This window comes from Dreissena polymorpha, chromosome 4 (genome assembly GCF_020536995.1).
Source record: "Dreissena polymorpha isolate Duluth1 chromosome 4, UMN_Dpol_1.0, whole genome shotgun sequence".
In the NCBI taxonomy this organism is placed as follows: Eukaryota; Metazoa; Mollusca; class Bivalvia; order Myida; family Dreissenidae; genus Dreissena; species Dreissena polymorpha.
Window position 1 is genome coordinate 17,868,223 of NC_068358.1, and position 18,075 is coordinate 17,886,297.

At 35.9% G+C, this 18,075-nt stretch overlaps 2 protein-coding genes across 3 annotated transcripts in view; one reads left to right on the plus strand and one right to left on the minus strand.

Annotated features, from left to right (window-relative positions):
• The first annotated feature begins 488 nt into the window (after positions 1-488).
• LOC127876672 (uncharacterized) lies at positions 489-2,406 on the plus strand. 2 transcript variants are annotated; one of them, XM_052422039.1, is made up of 2 exons: positions 489-765; positions 1,027-2,406. In XM_052422039.1, the coding sequence occupies exons 1-2, from the start codon at positions 549-551 to the stop codon at positions 2,244-2,246; spliced, it is 1,437 nt and encodes a 478-aa protein (XP_052277999.1). In that variant the 5' UTR covers positions 489-548; the 3' UTR covers positions 2,247-2,406. The 2 variants fall into 2 exon arrangements, with proteins under 2 accessions (XP_052277999.1, XP_052278000.1); XM_052422040.1 differs by having other exon boundaries at positions 489-702.
• Positions 2,407-5,467: 3,061 nt separating this feature from the next.
• Positions 5,468-18,075, minus strand: part of LOC127876673 (uncharacterized) — a 47,987-nt gene continuing 35,379 nt past the window's right edge. The window contains exon 4 of the mRNA XM_052422041.1: positions 5,468-7,487. Coding sequence (XP_052278001.1) covers positions 7,423-7,487 — 65 coding nt within the window. The 3' untranslated portion in view covers positions 5,468-7,422. The remainder of the gene's footprint in view (positions 7,488-18,075) is intronic.

Sequence of the window (18,075 nt, forward strand, 5' to 3'; positions counted from 1 at the left end):
CTCAACGTTAAGCCAATACGTTAAATGCGGTGGTTAAAGTCACGAAGTGTCAAATCTGATAGTACATATTTGTTCGTCTCTTGCAGTTATAATTATGCTTCCAAAATGATAATGTGAAGAAATAAGTCGAAGATTCGACCTTCCATCTGATTTCATTTGAACAATTTACAGATCTGACCGGTCGATTCAATTATTTTCATATACCTTAAATAATTTGGCGTTTGTATACGACAGTTCTTCTATTTCTCACCCTCATTTGTACTTGAAAGCAACATCACATCGGAAATTAAGTACCAGATCATAAATACCTGTAATTTACCCAACATATCGCAATAGTCAGACTATGCTTTCAAGTATCAAATACAATTCTGATAAGAAAATAACTAGAGATACTTGTGATGATTTTCTCATATTGAGGTATTTCACGTGACGTCATCAAATATCCGGCGGCCATTTTGAAGGCCTCGATTTGGATAGGCAAACACCCTGTTCCGTCACGGAGAATTATTTTGTATAAAGAAGAGTTAAATATAGAACGAATACGTAAAATGGTCGTCAAGTGTTCTATTTTTGGCTGTGTTAATAGAAAAGATAGAGAGCATGACCTTGAATTTTATCGGCTTCCGGCAATAACAACAACTCAAGGAGAAAAGCATGAAGAACTTTGCAGACTTCGTCGGCGAACATGGCTGGCAAATATTGGTCAGAGCTTCGAGAACAAGAACGAAAACAACGTTCGTGTGTGCTCTTCGCATTTCATAACAGGTAAACATCTGGACAACTCTAAAATTAGACTATTAGTCCGAATAAAAAACTCGGAATTGAATAATATCAAAATTAACCTTAAGTCTAGCGACGATCTGTAGTGGAGACTAATCATAAATAACTGTCAGAAAGCCAACGCTCATCTTGTTAGGAAGTTATAATTTGACTTTCGTCAAGTGTATCAGTTAAATTGTTACTATTGTCGACTGTTTTTACTTTTTACCAAGAAGTGAGCCTTATTAAAAGTTGTCTTTTTTTCAGGAAAGAAATCTAATTTGTATGACCAACTAAATCCTGACTGGGCCCCGACTGTTAACCTTGGTCTAAAGAGAAAGCAGCCTTGTCCTGACAGGTATGCTCGCCAACGAAAAAGACTACTGTCAGCTTCAGCATTTGAAAACCGGGATGTAAACCTGTGTTCAGAGAATGAAGAACTCCCTGAACCAGCAGTTACTGACACTGGAATTTCATGTCAAACAGACATAGGCTTAGAGCTTATGACTGCGATGCAGGATGAGCTTCAGCAACTTCGAGTTGAAAACATGGAACTGAAACGGCGATTGAATGGTTACACGACTCGATATGAAATTGATTACTTTGCAGATAACAACGAGAAAGTAAAACATTTCACTGGACTGCCGGATTTCTTTACCCTGACTATACTCTTCGAACATATTAAAGACTTTCTTCCTTCAAGCTTTGTTATGGGGAAGTTTAAGATGTTCATATTAACTCTTGTTAAACTTCGACTAAACATGTCCAATGTATTCTTAGCCTACGAGTTCGACACTACCCAGCCGACTGTGTCGAGACTGTTTACAAGTTGTATATCAACTTTGTATAAAAGACTTTCAAGGCTCATCAGATGGCCGGAAAAGGAGCCTTTAAAAAAGACTATGCCAATGGAATTTAGAAAGAATTTTGCAAAAAAATGCACAGTCATCATTGATTGTTTTGAAGTTTTTTGCGAAAAACCCAGTGGACTAACTGCACGTGCTGAAACGTGGTCATCGTACAAGCATCATCATACAGTTAAATATTTAATAGGCATCACACCTCAAGGAACTGTCTCATATCTTTCTAACGGATGGGGTGGTCGTGTAAGCGACAAGTACATTACTGAAAACTGTGGGTTTTTAGATAAATTGCTGCCAGGGGACCTAGTGCTAGCTGACCGGGGATTCAATATTGCTGAAAGCGTAGGAATGGTGTCTGCAGAGGTGAAGATTCCAGCATTCACAAAAGGAAAAGATCAACTTTCACCTCTTGACGTGGAATCTACTAGGAAACTTGCACATTCAAGAATCCATGTTGAGAGGGTGATCGGAAGTGTCAGACAAAAGTACTCTATCTTGAATGGTTCTGTGCCAATATCATTTCTCATGAACAAAGATATTGAAGGAAGGTGTGTAATGGACAAAGTTGCAACTGTTGCATGTGGCCTTGTTAATTTGTGTGAATCAATTGTGAACTTTGACTAAAAGCGCAATAAATAATGAACAAAGACTAGCAGTGTAAAATAAGTGCATGTTTATTATTGTTTGCAAAGAACTGGCAGTATAATGGGATGTTCATTATTGTTTGCTTATGAAATAATTACACAAAACCTGGTCAAATAAAATTATAAACTATGAACATAAAGCGTACTTAATTGTTATGAATTTTATACAAACATTAACTTGTTTATGTACAAATGTACCATGATTTACTATATACGAGTCGCATAATGCATGTGCGTAAAGTGTCATCCCAGATTAGCCTGTGCAGTCCACACAGGCTAATCAGGGACAACACTTTCGCTTTTGACATTTTTCGTTTAAATAGTCTCAGCAAAAACCAATATTGGCGGAAAGTGTTGTCTCTGATTTGCTGGTGCTGACTGCACAGGCTAATCTGGGACGACACTTTACGCACATGCATTATGCCCAGTTTTCTCAGAACGCAACACATTAGAATTCAAAACCTGGTATCAATTAATAAGATTTAATGTGACACAAACAACTTTGAAACAACAAACCAATGAATTCAAATAAAAATATACTGTTACAATCTGCTCATTGCTGCTTAACTCCCAAGAATATAAATATGCAGTGAACATATTTCACATTTGCTATATTAAAACATAGCAAAATATTTTTTACAAATTTACACTTTCAGTAAACTTTAAATATTAACAATGTTTGGAACTTGCAACATTTTAGGCATCATTAAATAAAAATCACATAAGCTTCTTTCAAGCAACAGTTTCTATACAATTATTTTACACTGTACATTTCCTTTTCTTGCCGCACCGACTGAATTGCTGAAGTTTCCTACAGTCAGGACAATACCATTTTCCGTTCGGTTTACTCTCTACGTTAACACACGGGTAGTGGAACCAACCTATGGAACACGCATTGTTGTCACAACATATCATGGTCCCAAACTCCCCCTGTTCACAGTAGCAGAAAGATTCGTCTTCAGCCACATTTTTGCTGTTGTCATTGTTGTTGACAGTGGTATTTAAAGATGTAGATTGCAAGACTTTGGAGGGTCTGGAATAAAACTTTCCAACTAACTCTGGGAGAATGGCAGTCTTGAACAAAATCTCAGATTCTGCACATATTTTGTCCCATGTGACCTGACAAAATTCAATTTCTTCCACATGAATATCCACTGCCGTCCATACAACAAAGTATGCCCGCTCCATGCCAGTGCAGCCCAACTGAGTCTGTATCTGGTAGAAGTAGTCGTGATCCTTTTTTAAAGTTTTCACGCAATCATTCACAACCAAGTAATCCAAATCTTGTAAAACATTGTCTCGACAACTATAGGGGCATTTAATTTCTAGCGTAGCCTGGCCACAGCAGTCACAGGTCACAATGCCGTCCGGTGACGCACCAATAAACTGCTTGTCCTCTGATATCACTAAACCAACATCCTCCACTCGAAAATTGTCATGCAGGGCTTCCATAGCAGAAATGAACTGTTCCTTGGCTACAGATTCATTATCTTTACCCCATTTGATGGCTGGAGTTTCCACATTGGTAACACCTGGATAACAAATGCTCTTTATGAGGCTTTGTGATGGAGCAGCTTTACTTGTTACACAAACCTGCCTTGCCCGCGATGCTGTTATCCGACCGGCTCTAAATTGGTGCCATAGCTTGTTGTTCCGCTGTTCTCTGGTAGCAAATTCAACAGCACAGCTTTGCTCCTTAGAACATTTCAAGTTCATTTGTTTGCAATGTTCAACCAATTCAAAGTAATTCATTTCCAAGCATTTGTCATTTTTCAAGTCCGATAGAACTGCTGGAAAGTCCTGCGATATTGCCTTTGGCACAAACTTATCACAGTAAGGTTCAGTGATTGACAAAATTGCTGCTTTTGACCCAGCTTCTGCAAGAGTTTTTAACAACTGGTCAATATCTTCATCAGAAGCTTCTGGAACTTTGTTGTCCCGTACTTTTGATGCTGGAGTTCTAGGAACTGGCGTTCTAGGAATTGGTGTCTTAAGGGTGACTGTGTCACATGCTTCCTCCTCTAGTGCGCTCCTGAAATTTCGCTTTGCTGTCTTTGCTGCCGTGAAATCTATATCTTTAATTTCTTTGTACGATACCTTCTTCAGGGCAGATGGCAGCAACCAATATGCCTTTTCCTCTGTTACTGTTTTCGAATCACGAATTTTAACAGTTGCTTCAATCGCATAGAGAAGCGCAGCTATATGGGTACATGCCTCACCCAATCCAGCCATGCAGTTACAGTGAGCCCCAAGAATTTTTCCATCTTTTGAGCAGATTAGCCATGGTCTAAGTGGAGTCTCACTCAGTCTCTGTGAATGCATAACTTTTGCACTTACTACAGTATTTCCTCCACATACAATGGCACATCGCTCTCGGACCCAACCATTAATAAACTGATTGTAGGCATCCAGACCTTTGTATGCCTGCAGATCCTCCTTGGTGTAGGCACTGGTTGTGTATAGAAGGTAGTGTTGGACATCATAGTACTGCACAGGTGGCAATAAACCAACATCAGTAGACCATTTCTTCGATTCAATTTGATATGGGTCACAACCGTCAATCAGTTTTAATTTATCATCGTACCTGGCCGCCTCCAATGCAGACAATTTCTCTCTGTATGAAGTTGTATCCTTTACTTTAATTAATGTATCTGCAGTGTATGACATCTTCTTTGTCAAATTTAATGCTTTTTCACAACATATTGAACGGAACTACGGAGATTTTCAAATTTTTTCGTTAAGTATTATGAAGCAATGCAATTTTCTTTGTTTAGCCTCCAAAATGGCGGACATCCGGTTTGGAGGCAGTCTAAAATGCGGATCGTGAAATACCTCAATTGAAGCGTGTGGCTATTCGATGTAAATATATCGTCTTTTTCAATGTACCGGCATATATGGACGAGAAAATGCCTACTATCACGATTTATTTTCGCACCATGCGCAGGATTTCTAACAGAAATTCAAGAGCTATTGTAAGGGCTTACAATGACCAGTCGAGTTGTTTATTCGTAAATAGTGTTTTGTTTTAAAACAGGTCGAGAAATCAACTTTTATTTCATACACACGACTTGTAACGAAACCAATTGAAGTTTGGAAACTGCTCATTAATTATTTCTTTAGCTTAAGGCTGTTCTTTATTTTTAAATATTCAGGAATGCGAGAATACATTGTGTTAGTTTTAGAGAAAAAAACATAACTATCTTCTTTTATAGAGATATTTATTAAACGGAGAAACATGAGAGAATAATACAACAAAATGCAAAGAAAATAAAAACTGTTAAAATAAAACTAAGTGCACAACATATACTTGGCCCCATGTACAAAAACAAAAACTACTAAGAGAGTGTATGTGCACACAATAAAATAACACATAAAAAATAACAGAAAAAGACATTTAAAACAAGGGCTGTTTGTAAAACATGCATGCCCCCCATATGGGCTCTTCGTTGTAGTGACAGCCATTGTGTGAATATGTTTTTTGTCACTGTGACCTTGACCTGGTGACCTGAAAATCTGCCAGTCGTGATCAATGTACCTATGAAGTTTCATGATCCTAGCCATAAGCGTTCTTGAGTTATCATCCGGAAACCATTTTACTATTTCGGGTCACATTGACCTTTGACCTAGTGACCATAAAATCAATAGGGGTCATCTGCGAGTCATGATCAATCTGCCTATCAAGCTTCATGATCCTAGGCCTAAGCGTTCTTGAGTTATCATCCGGAAACCATTTTACAATTTCAGGTCACTGTGACCTTGACCTTTGACCTAGTGACCTGAAAATCTATAGGGGTCAACTGCGAGTCATGATCAATCTACCTATCAAGTTTCATGATCCTAGGCCTAAGCGCTCTTGAGTTATCATCGGGAAACCATTTTACTATTTCGGGTCACCGTGACCTTGACCTTTGACCTAGTGACCTCAAAATCAGTAGGGGTCATCTGCGAGTCATGATCAATGTACCTATGAAGTTTCATGATCCTAGCCCCAAGCGACATGCGCAAAGCAATATACCCCCTCTTCTTCGAAGGGGGGCATAAAAATCTAAATCCACATAGCCAGGTCCCTTTGATAAATATACATACATGGACAAGTATGTACAGCTACGTGTTGGTTGTGAAACAAATAGTTAAGAAGGCGATGTATATCCGCACATGGTCCGAGTACCTAATACAAAGACATCTTAAAGGCACTTAAACATTTCAGTTTAATTACAAAATATTTAGAGGGACAGACAACAAGACGTTCTGTGATATTGAATAAAGACAGTATTCGATAAGTAAATGAATTTGCATAGCTGATTCTACGAGACAAATACGTGTAAAACATGTACTATAATACGTGTTGTTTTCTTTCCAAGACTTTTGATATAAAAAATATTTAAGATATTAGTGTACATTCATTTAATTACGGAAACTGTACAAATGTTTAAATTTTAATGAAAAAGTGCTTTTATTAATTTTGTTTTTTTATAACATGAACATGTAAGAAGAGGTCTATATATACATATAGGCAGATTCATAAGGGTAAATTTCAAACAATGTTACATACACACAACTGAAATTCAGATTACTAAAACATAGAACTAGCGGGAGTAAAAGATAAAGCAACTAAATGATAAAACTGGCGTTTTCTCTTTTGTACTTAAATTAAAAACATGTTGATGTACTTTTTTATACAAATGAAACAAAAATATGCAAAAATTAATGGCTTGAAAATATGTTCATGGTATAACTTCTAAAACAAAAGTCCACGTAAACATTACACCATTATGATGCAAACATTTGGTACACGGTTACATCACAGCACGTTCATTTTTTATGTTAAAGTTCGCATCTTAAAAAGAATAACAATTTAATAATCATTATACATTTCAATACAAACACTAGTATTTAACACCAATAGCACGTATCAGTTGCGGTTGAAATTATTACAATTACTAACTTTATCGTATTATATGTAAATGAGAGAATTATATCACTTTTAATAAGAATTAATACATAAGCTATTGTTTGTTATTGATTTATTAACTTGACACTTTGTAATGCTGTCATTTTTTTCCAGAGAATACGAGTTCCGTCTCTTCCCACAATGCAACATAACTTCCCGGAGCATTGGCAACGTATTACTTCCCCTGATTCAGAAGTCCGCGGAGTTACTGATCGTACCCGGCATGCATGACGTTCGTAGTTTGCTGCGTAGACATGAGCACGCTGGTCTCTGGAAAACAATATAAGTATGAAAACATGAATTGCATAATATGAAATTATCACATCAAAGTAAACGGTTTAACTGCTTCTCCATTATTGCCTGCTATTGGTTTAAGAACTAGATATGGCGGTCAATACATGCCGATGTCCCAAATGGAAGCATTGCAAATATTGATCTAATGGAACAAAATAAGGTCAAGGTCAAGATCATAATAAGGTTAAGGGAATTGGGTGTGTTGAGAAGTCGAGTACAAAATCCAAGCTAGTATCCAAACGACTATCAATGCTTTGTGGGAAGCACATTTTATGTTAGACGAAACGTGTAAATTTACCTCGGACAGACAATGAACATACTTGATGATTATCAATACCTCCCGAATCGATTGGATATAATTAAATATGACCCAGTTCCGAGCTAAGGCCTGATATAATCATATATAGTCTCTGGTACTCGGATGACAAATTATGCATATGCATTAAGCCCTGTTTTCCCAAAATGAAGATTAAAGTATATTTTCTATTAATGATTTTTTTTAAAAACAACATCTGGACCTGTGCTTTAAGACACACTCTTTATAAATTTGAATAGGTTGTGTTCATTTAAAACTTGCAACATAAAAAGCTATAACATAATTTTTAAACTCAGTTGCATCTAAACTTATACAACAGCGAAAACCTACAGTGCCTTCAGCGCTTTGATTAATCAATGTGAACCTATTTCTAATTCATCATAGACATTATGGCCATATCTTCTCCTAAAGTTTCCTGACGATTCACAAACATTTACTTGCATTTGACCGAGTAACCTAATTTTGTACCCAACTTTTTTGGCTCATATATAAATTTTACAAATGTTCTCAACACAATTCATTGAAAATTGGGTATACCGGTACTTAAGGCCTTGAGAGTGTTACTGTCTTTTTTAAATTTTAATTCTACAACGAAAAAATGCAAATCTGAAACCTTTTTTTTTCAATTTTGTCAACTACTAAAACATGAAAAGCTCCCTTTAAAATGCCGAGTAAAATTTGCTTTGTAACGCACCATGATACGAATAAGCCAATTGTACGTTCCCCTGTGTTTCGCAGTCATATATCAGTCGGTTTAAACAGGCTGTATTAATTTTTATACCGCATTCAGTAATACTGACGCGACTGTACACAGCTTTAAAATGGTAATTATAGATGTTAATGTACACATTGTTTCGGCACTTGTTTCAAGAGTAGTTACTGCTGATTTTACAGTTGAGAGATATTTAAACAAAACAAGAGGGCCAAGATGACCCTAGTTCGCTCACCTAAGAGGAGTCAGTTCATTCAATCTTTACCAAATGTCAAACTTGACCTAGACATTGTCCAGACAAACATCCTGGTCAAGTTTCATCATTATTTCATCTGCGAGTCATGATCAATGTACCTATGAAGTTTCATGATCCTAGGTGTTAGCATTCTTGAGTTATCATTCGGAAACCATTTTTCTAAGTTGAGTCACCGTGACCTTGACAGCCATTGTGTGAATACGTTTTATGGCACTGTGACCTTGACCTTTGACCTAGTGACCTGATAATCAATAGGGGTCATCTGCGTGTCATGATCAATATACCTATGAAGTTTCATGAACCTAGGCATAAGCGTTCTTGAGTTATCATCCAGAAACAGTTTCACTATTTCAGGGCACTGTGACCTTGACCTTTGACCTAGTGACCTGAAAATCTATAGGGGTCATCTGCGAGTCATGATCATTGTACCTATGAAGTTCCATGATCCTAGGCATAAGCGTTCTTGAGTTATCATCCAGAAACCTTTTTACTATTTCAGGTCACTGTGACCTTGACCTTTTACCTAGTGACCTAAAAATCAATAGGGGTCAACTTCGAGTCATGATCAATGTACCTATGAAGTTTCATGATCCTAGACATAAGCGTTCTTGAGTTATCATCTGGAAACCATTTTACTATTTCAAGTCACGGTGACCTTGACCTTTGACCTAGTGACCTGAAAATCAATAGGGGTCATCTACGAGTCATGATCAATGTACCTAAGAAGTTTCATGATCTAAGGCCTAAGATTCTTGAGTTATTATCCGGAAACCATTTTACTATATCGGGTCATCGTGACCTTGACCTTTGACCTAGTGACCTGAAAATCAATAGGGGTCATCTTTGAGTTATGATCAATGTACCTATAAAGTTTTATGATCCTAGGCCTAAGCATTATTGAGTTATCATCCGGAAACCATTTTACCATTTCGGGTCATCGTGACCTTTGACCTAGTGACCTGAAAATCAATAGGGGTTATCTGCGAGTCATGATCAATGTATTTATGAAGTTTCATGATCCTAGGCATAAGCGTTCTTGAATTACTATCCAGAAACCATTTAACTGCTTTGGGTCACTGTGACCTTGACCTTTGACCTAGTGACCTCAAAATCAATAGGGGTCATCTGCGAGTCATGATCAATGTATATATGAAGTTTCATGATCCTAGGCATAAGTGTTCTCGAGTTATCACCGGAAAACCATTTTACTATTTCGGGTCATCGTGACCTTGACCTTTGACCCAGTGACCTGAAAATCAATAGTGGTCATCTGCGAGTCATGATTAATGTACCTATGAAGTTTCATGATCCTTGGCATAAGCGCTCTTGAGTTATCATCTGGAAACCATCTGGTGGACGGACAGACCGACATGAGCAAAACAATATACCCCCTCTTCTTCGAAAGGGGGAGGGATAATGAAAAAAACTGCTTCCCTCCCAGCAGCCGTGTTATTCAACTGACCGGAACCATTTTTTAACTCAACTCTCGTATCAAGAAAACAAATGTTCTGAGCAAATTTCATAAAAATAGGGCCAAAAATGTGACTTCTACTGTGTTCACATGTTTTCACAATATACATTTAGAGAAAAATGCCCGGCCCACTGGCAGCCATGTTTTTCACCAATCCCGACCATTTTCAAACTCGTCCAAGGTATCAATAAAACCAATGTTTTGACCATTTTTCATGATGATTGGGCAAAAATTCTGACGTCTAGAGTGTTTACAAGGTTTTTCTATAGCCAAATAGGGAAAACTGCCACTATATACATATATAGAGAAAAATGCCCCGCCACTGATCTCGACCATTTTCGAACTCGTCCGAAACATCAAATGAACCAATGTTTTGACCAACTTTCATGATGATTGGGCAAAAATTGTGACTTCAAGAGTGTTTACAAGGTTTCTCCAAAGCCAAATAAGGAAAACTGCCCCGCCCACTGGCGGCCATGTTTTTCAACGGATCGGAACCACTTGTGAACTCAACCAAGATATCATTAAGACAAACATTTTGACAAAGTTACATGAAAATTGGGCATGAAATGTGACTTCTACAGTGTTTACGTTTTTCTTTTTTTTGACCTAGTGACCTAGTTTTTGACCCGGCACAACCCAGTTTCGAACTCGGCCGAGATTTCATTGGGACAAAGCTTCTGACCAAGTTTTATAAAGATGGGACAAGAAATGTGGCCTCTAGAGAGTTTACGAGCAAATGTTAATGGACGGATGGACATACGACGGACAAAGACCGGTCAAAAAAGCTCACCTGAGCAATCAGGTGAGCTAAAAATTTAAACCCACCATATTACTAAAGAGTGAATCAACTTATTGTTGAACATTCTGTAATTATTCTCAAATAGGGTTTACGTTTAAAGGGGCCGTCCAACAGAATTTGGCATGTATTAAAGCTTGTCATTAACTGCTTTAAATGCTTTATATTGATAAATGTAAACATTTGAACTAAAATTCTCCAGTAAAAAATAAGAATACAGTTTTAAACAAGAGGGCCAAGATGGCCCTAGTTCGCTCACCTGAGAAGAGTGTGTTCATTGAATTTTTACCAATTGTATTGGGCTGTTTGTAAAACATGCATGCCTGCATATGGGCTGTCAGTTGTAATGGCAGCCATTGTGTGAATATGAATACTGTATGTTAGTCATTGTGACTTTGACTTTTAACCTTGGTTTCTTGAGTTGTCATCTGGACACCATTTTACAGTGTCGAGTCATTGTTATAAAGACGTTTGACCTAGTGACTTTAACATTATGTTGGTCATCTGCCAGCAGAGGTCCAGATAAGATGCGTATTTGCGTAAAATACGCATGAAAAAAAAGAAAATACGCATGGCTTAAAATTTTGTTGAGTAAAAAAACTCCTGGATTCGGATTACGTATTGTGTGCAATTTCAATGCGTATTAGCCGTTTATACATGAATATAAGTTAATGTAATCATGACTGGTTCCCGTCATTGTGTCCACACCAGTAAAAACGTAGTGACATCACCATCTATGTACAGAATGTGGTTCCCAACCTAATTTACTCCTCAGTCAGAACGGTATCATTTCATTTTGACCCACGATAAAGGCTGATGTTGACACAACGGACTCTCCGCTGCATTGCTGAAAATCGATATACGTTAATGGTGAAAACATTTGACATCACATTCGAAAAAAAAAACCAAATCGCCCAACTTCAAGCATATAAGTTTTGCTATCAGTTCATCTCTTGTGTGGCACTATGGAAAAACCTTTTTCCTTCAAGCACTTTTTAAAGCGGGTATATACGATTTTTTATATGTGTTTAATTGTAATATATTGATAAAATATGTTACAATAACACAAAATAGGCAAGAAAAATTATACATTAAAGCCGAATTTCATAAAATGCAGCAAAGACAAATTAGCGCCCCGAGCCGATAGTGACGTACATATTTTCCTACATTCCTCTTTGTATTAGGATCGGAGATAGTGTGCGTGTGTCGTATGAATAGATATCGTTGCAGAATTTCAAATAAACCGTTAAACTAAGTTTAGATGCACATCGTGCATGTATGGTATACATGCTGGTGAATTCGGCTGTACAGCCGTTTTCAATTTCAGAATTAAATATCTGGCTTATTTCGCATTTTTCGACACATGTTCTTCTTAACTTTTATTTTAATTTATATTGAAATATATATATAATAAGTTTTTTACACAGTTTATATAAATTCATAAATATTTGACTAAATCGTATATACCCGCTTTAAATGGCAGCCGTTATACACATATATAATAAACAAGTTTTACGGATACCACCCGCTTACCATTAAGATAATGAGACTAAGCACATGTTTAAACTGTAAGATACCCTTCTCAAAACAAAATGCACTTTTTAACAAAATACGCTTTTAAAAGTGTATTTTTTCTGGATTTTCACTGAAAAGTGTATTTTTTCTGCATTTTTTTCATAATTAAGTGCACAAAAGTGCATTTTTTCTGTATTTTCATTATCTTTAAGTGTATTTTACTGTACTTTTAGTGTATCTTCTGTAGACAAAGTGCATCTTTTTATGCAATAAGTGCATTTTTTTTTAATGAAGTGCATTTTTTGTGCATATTAGTGTATCTTCTGATTTGCAAAAAAAATATTCTTTCTGTACAAGTGTAGTTTTAGTGCATCTTCATAAAAAGAGCAACACTATAGCAACTAACTGAAGTTTAAGGACAGAGATATAGTGTTTAATAGGAGGATTGTACTGAATTCTTTTTTATCTTCACATAATGTTTATGGTCTTTTGTTGCAATTTGTCAGGTCATAAAATATGTGAATCAGTAGAGCAGCTTTTAAAGGGAAAAGTACAACTAAATCAGGCTGTGGGTAACTAATTAAAAATATTGAAAGTTTCAAAAATATTATGTGGGCGTGCCAGAATCAATTATATCTCCACAACATAAAAAATAAGTATTTGAACTTTCTTACACTGATATTTAACCCCAATTCAATTAATGTCTACCACATTGACTATTAACATACATTTTAAAAGACAATTTAAATATTTTTTATAATATTATTATTATTTGCTAACACCATTCAGTATGTTATATTGAAATATTAACAATTAAATATAATGTGCTAAGTGTGCTGTGTATTATTCAATAAATATCAGATAAGATCAGGATCAGATAAGAGATCCATTAGCATCATAAACACTAATCCCTATCAGTGCTCCATCTAGCCCAAACAAAGGGGTGTTTATAGACTTTTGATTGGTTCTGGAACCATCTATTTTAAAACAAACCACTTTTGATTGGTTGGAGCACAGCAAGTTATTTGGAGCACAGGAAATTATTTTTTGTAAACAATGTGTAAATCAACAATAAGTTTGTTGCAAAGAAGATTCAAAGTGGGTGGTTAAAGAGATGTGGTCTCATAGTTCAACAACTGCCGTTTTTTTGGAATACTGAAGAACAGCTGTAACAGGTTTGTATTTTCATTTCTGCATCTCTTTAATTTAATTAATTATGATCATTATCATATTTATGTATTGCCACTGGGAAATGTAAATGGATAAGTAAATGTAATGCAATTTTAAGGAAAAAAACACCATTTGAATTATTATGGCTGTATTTTATGGTTATTGTTATCTTAAAATTTATGTATACCTATTTCTTGTCATTAATGAGCAGATTTCTTTCCCCCATATTTAATAAGAACTTTTATATTTTATATTTGAAGGTTAAAACCCAAGGTGAAATTTACATTTATCGGAAGATCCATAGGACAGAATGTGCATCATCGCCTGCCAAAAAAGGGAGCAAAAGGGGGACTACCTGATGTATGGACATTTATACCAGGTTTTACCCTGCACGAGCAGGCCAACTTGAGGGGAACAGGAGTGGGAAACCGCACCCTCTAGCTTGTCTTTGACCAAGAAAAGATGGATTTGTTGAGAGGTAAAACTAAATAATAAAGGTTATTGCATTTTAAAGACGTCACACTTTCGACCAGTTCACACAGCCAAAGGAGACCACATATATTAGTACATTTATAAACAGTATTTTCTACCAAATGTAATTTCTTTAAATTATTTATGAAAAGCGGTTAGTCACATATGATCACGAGATTAAAATTGCAAAAATAAACAAACAAAAACAACAAGCCAACAAACTTGTTTTGATTTAAATTTATGATATTTATAGCAACAGTTGAACAAGATCACCATAACAGCAATATTTAACACTTACATTATAAAATATCTTTCAGGACCTTATTTCAAATGAGATCATGCACGAGAAGCGCCTCGCAGACCATGACAGTAGTATTCAGACCTGATCAGCTGGTGAACTGCTCTATAAAGGGTGGTTTATGAATGCATTCTTTGTAAGGAACAGTGTAAAACAACAAATATAGTGACAGGGGCTAAGCTGCTAAATATTGTCAGCATGTATGCAGTGATTTTCTTTGGAAATTCAAAACAACCTGTATATACTGGCTCTCAGAAGGGCATATTTTAGCGCAGTAATGAACAAAAAAGTAAGATCTTAAAAATAAGGTATTAATTTCATGAATATGGTTCATTTAACATATATTAGGATCCAGAATATGATTGAATTGAATGTGCTGCTTTTGTTCATATTAAAAAGGGATTTGGAATTAATGTAATATATAACAAGAGCACCGCCTTGCGGGTGCAGACCGCTCATCTATTTTCTTTTTAAAGGTGAAGGGACTCTCATTTTCAATCACAAAGGAGGGAGGAGTGGAGTGAAGAGGGGTGTATAGTGTGGGGGTTGTGGACATTTATTACATTATCTTCCAAAAAAGCGAAAAAAAAAAAAAAAAAAAAAAAAAATCGGGGGGGGGGGGGGTATAGTGTGAGGGTGTGGTGATAATTTGTGAGATGATCTTAAAAAAAAAAAAAAAAAAAAAAAAAAAAAAATCAAAAAAAAAATTTGGGGGGGGGGGGGTGGGGGGGGTGGGGTGGGGGTATAGTGTGAGGGTGTGGTGGTCATTTGTGAGATGATCTTATAAAAAAAAAAAAAAAAAAAAAAATTAGGGGGGGGGGGGAGGGGGGGGAGGGGGGGGAGGGCACGGGGGATGGTTTGGGTGAAGTCTATTGTGGTATGTCAGGTAAGAGTAGTTTCATCAAAGTATCAATCAAATCTAATCATAAATAAAGAAGTTATGGCAATTTTAGCAAAATTTAATAATTTGACCTTGAGAGTCAAGGTCATTCAAAGGTCAAAGTAAAATTCAAGTTGCCAGGTACAGTAACCTCATGATAGCATGTAAGTATTTGAAGTTTGAAAGCAATAGCCTTGATACTTCGAGTGGATCGAAACACAAAATTTAACCATATATTAAAAGTTACTAAGTCAAAAAAGGGCCATAATTCCGTAACAATGACAACCAGAGTTATGCAACTTGTCCTTTTACTGTACCCTTATGATAGTTTGTGAGTGTTCCAAGTATGAAAGCAATATCTATGATACTTTAGGGGTAAAGTGACCAAAACATAAATCTTAACCAAATTTTCAATTTTCTAAGTATAAAGGGCCCATAATTCCGTCCAAATGCCAGTCAGAGTTACATAACTTTGCCTGCACCGTCCCCTTATGATAGTTCATAAATCTTGCAAGTATGAAAGCAATAGCTTTGATACTGTAGGAATAAAGTGGACCTAAACACAAAACTTAATCAAATTTTCAATTTTCTAAGTATAAAAAGGGCACATAATTCTGTCAAAATGCCAGTCAGAGTTACATTACTTTGCCTGCACAGTCCCCTTATGATAGTTAGTAAGTGTTGCAAGTATGAAAGCAATAGCTTTGATGCTTAAGGAATAAAATGGACCTAAACACAAAACTTAACCAAAATTGTCAATTTTCTAAGTATAAAAAGGGCACATAATTCTGTCAAAATGCATGCCAGAGTTATCTAACTTTGCCTGCCCAGTCCCCTCATGATAGTAAGTAAGTGTACCAAGTTTGAATGCAATAGCATTGATACTTACTGAGAAAAGTGGAACTAAACGCAAAACTTAACCAAAATTTGCAATTTTTTAAGTACAAAAAGGGCACATAATTCTGTCAAAATGCACGCCAGAGTTATCTAACTTTGCCTGCCTAGTCCCCTCATGATAGTAAGTAAGTGTACCAAGTTTGAATGCAATAGCATTGATACTTTCTGAGAAAAGTGGACCTAAACGCAAAACTTAACCGGACGCCGACGCCAACGCCAACGCCAACGCCAACGCCGACGCCAAGGTGATGACAATAGCTCATAATTTTTTTTCAAAAAATAGATGAGCTAAAAATCTAGTAAATGATAGGGAAAACATTTCAGCTTAAGGAGGGGAAAACTTTAATATTTTTTGAAGCGGAAACCACCTGTATTTGGCTGTTAATCAGTTACCGGTAATCAGAGGGGAGAAAAATCACTAGTATGAGCTTGATATTTTCAGTTGTTAATTCCTGATAGGCAATAGCTTGTTTGAACCCTCTCTTTTATGTAGATATGTAACATTTGTTTTAATTTTTTAAGGTTTTACATTCTAATAAAAGTGTGTACTTATCTATTGAATTGTACTTTTTGTTTTTTATGTATGTGTTTACACAAACCTTTCATTTAAAGAATGAATGCTGGCTTCAAAATGCTGGGATTTTTTTTAATTTGGTAAATTTTTAAGCATATTAATTTGAAGTGATGAAAAGTACACTTGAGCGTATAATGCGCTTAAAAAATTCACTTCCAACACTTCATTAAGTGTATCATTTGTATGACTTAAAATGCACTCAAGTGTATTAATGCGCTTAAAAATTCACTTTTAATACTGTAAGGTGTATTATTTGTATGACCGGGAATGCACTCAAGTGTATTAATGCGCTTAAAACAATTCACTCAATTTTGTAATGTGTATTATTTGTATCAGTGGAAATGCACTCAAGTGTATTAATGCGCCTACAAAAATTCACTTTGAAAACTCAATGAAGTGTTTTATTTGTATGTCTGGAAATGCACTCAAGTGTATTAATGCGCTTAAATAATTCACTTTGAATACTCAATGAAGTGTATTATTTCTATGAGTGTATTAATGGGCATTAAAAAAATTTTTTTGACCATGAAGTGTATTATTTGTATGTCTTAAAAAACACTCAAGTGTATAAATGCGCTTAAAAATAAACTTAAGCGCACTTATTATCATAATAAACGCACTTGAGTGTATTATTTCATGGAAAAAATACACTTATATGTATAAACACACTAGTAACAAGTGTTGTTTTTTTAACAGAATAAAATGCACTTGTTAAGCAAAAAATACGGTGCCAATAACATGCGCATTTAGTGCACTTTTTCGAGAAGGGTATATTTAAATCCGGTTTGCAATCAATGAATCCACTAGAATCATTATGTAATGCGAAAACTTGCTGCTTGCTTGTTTTTCATATGACTGTCACGATCTGTGCCGCCCTGACCGGCAGTCCCTGTCCCGAAAGCGCTTTTCTTTTTGTGACATGTTCAGCAGCGTCTGCATGTTTTGTGTTTTATTGTCATGTAAATAAAACAAAAATTAATGGTGAGCCAGTTATAAATGGTCGATCTCTATTAAGTCGACATCGTCATTAGTAACACCAGAAAAAATTGTACGCCCTATTATTGATAGTATATTAAATAAAACATAAGTTATTGCTTTATTGTGTACAAAACTGCTTGTAATAGCAAGTTAACACTACAAGTACAATTTATTATTACTTCAGGTCCTTTGAACATAAATACTCCTTAAAATTATCGGATTATGAT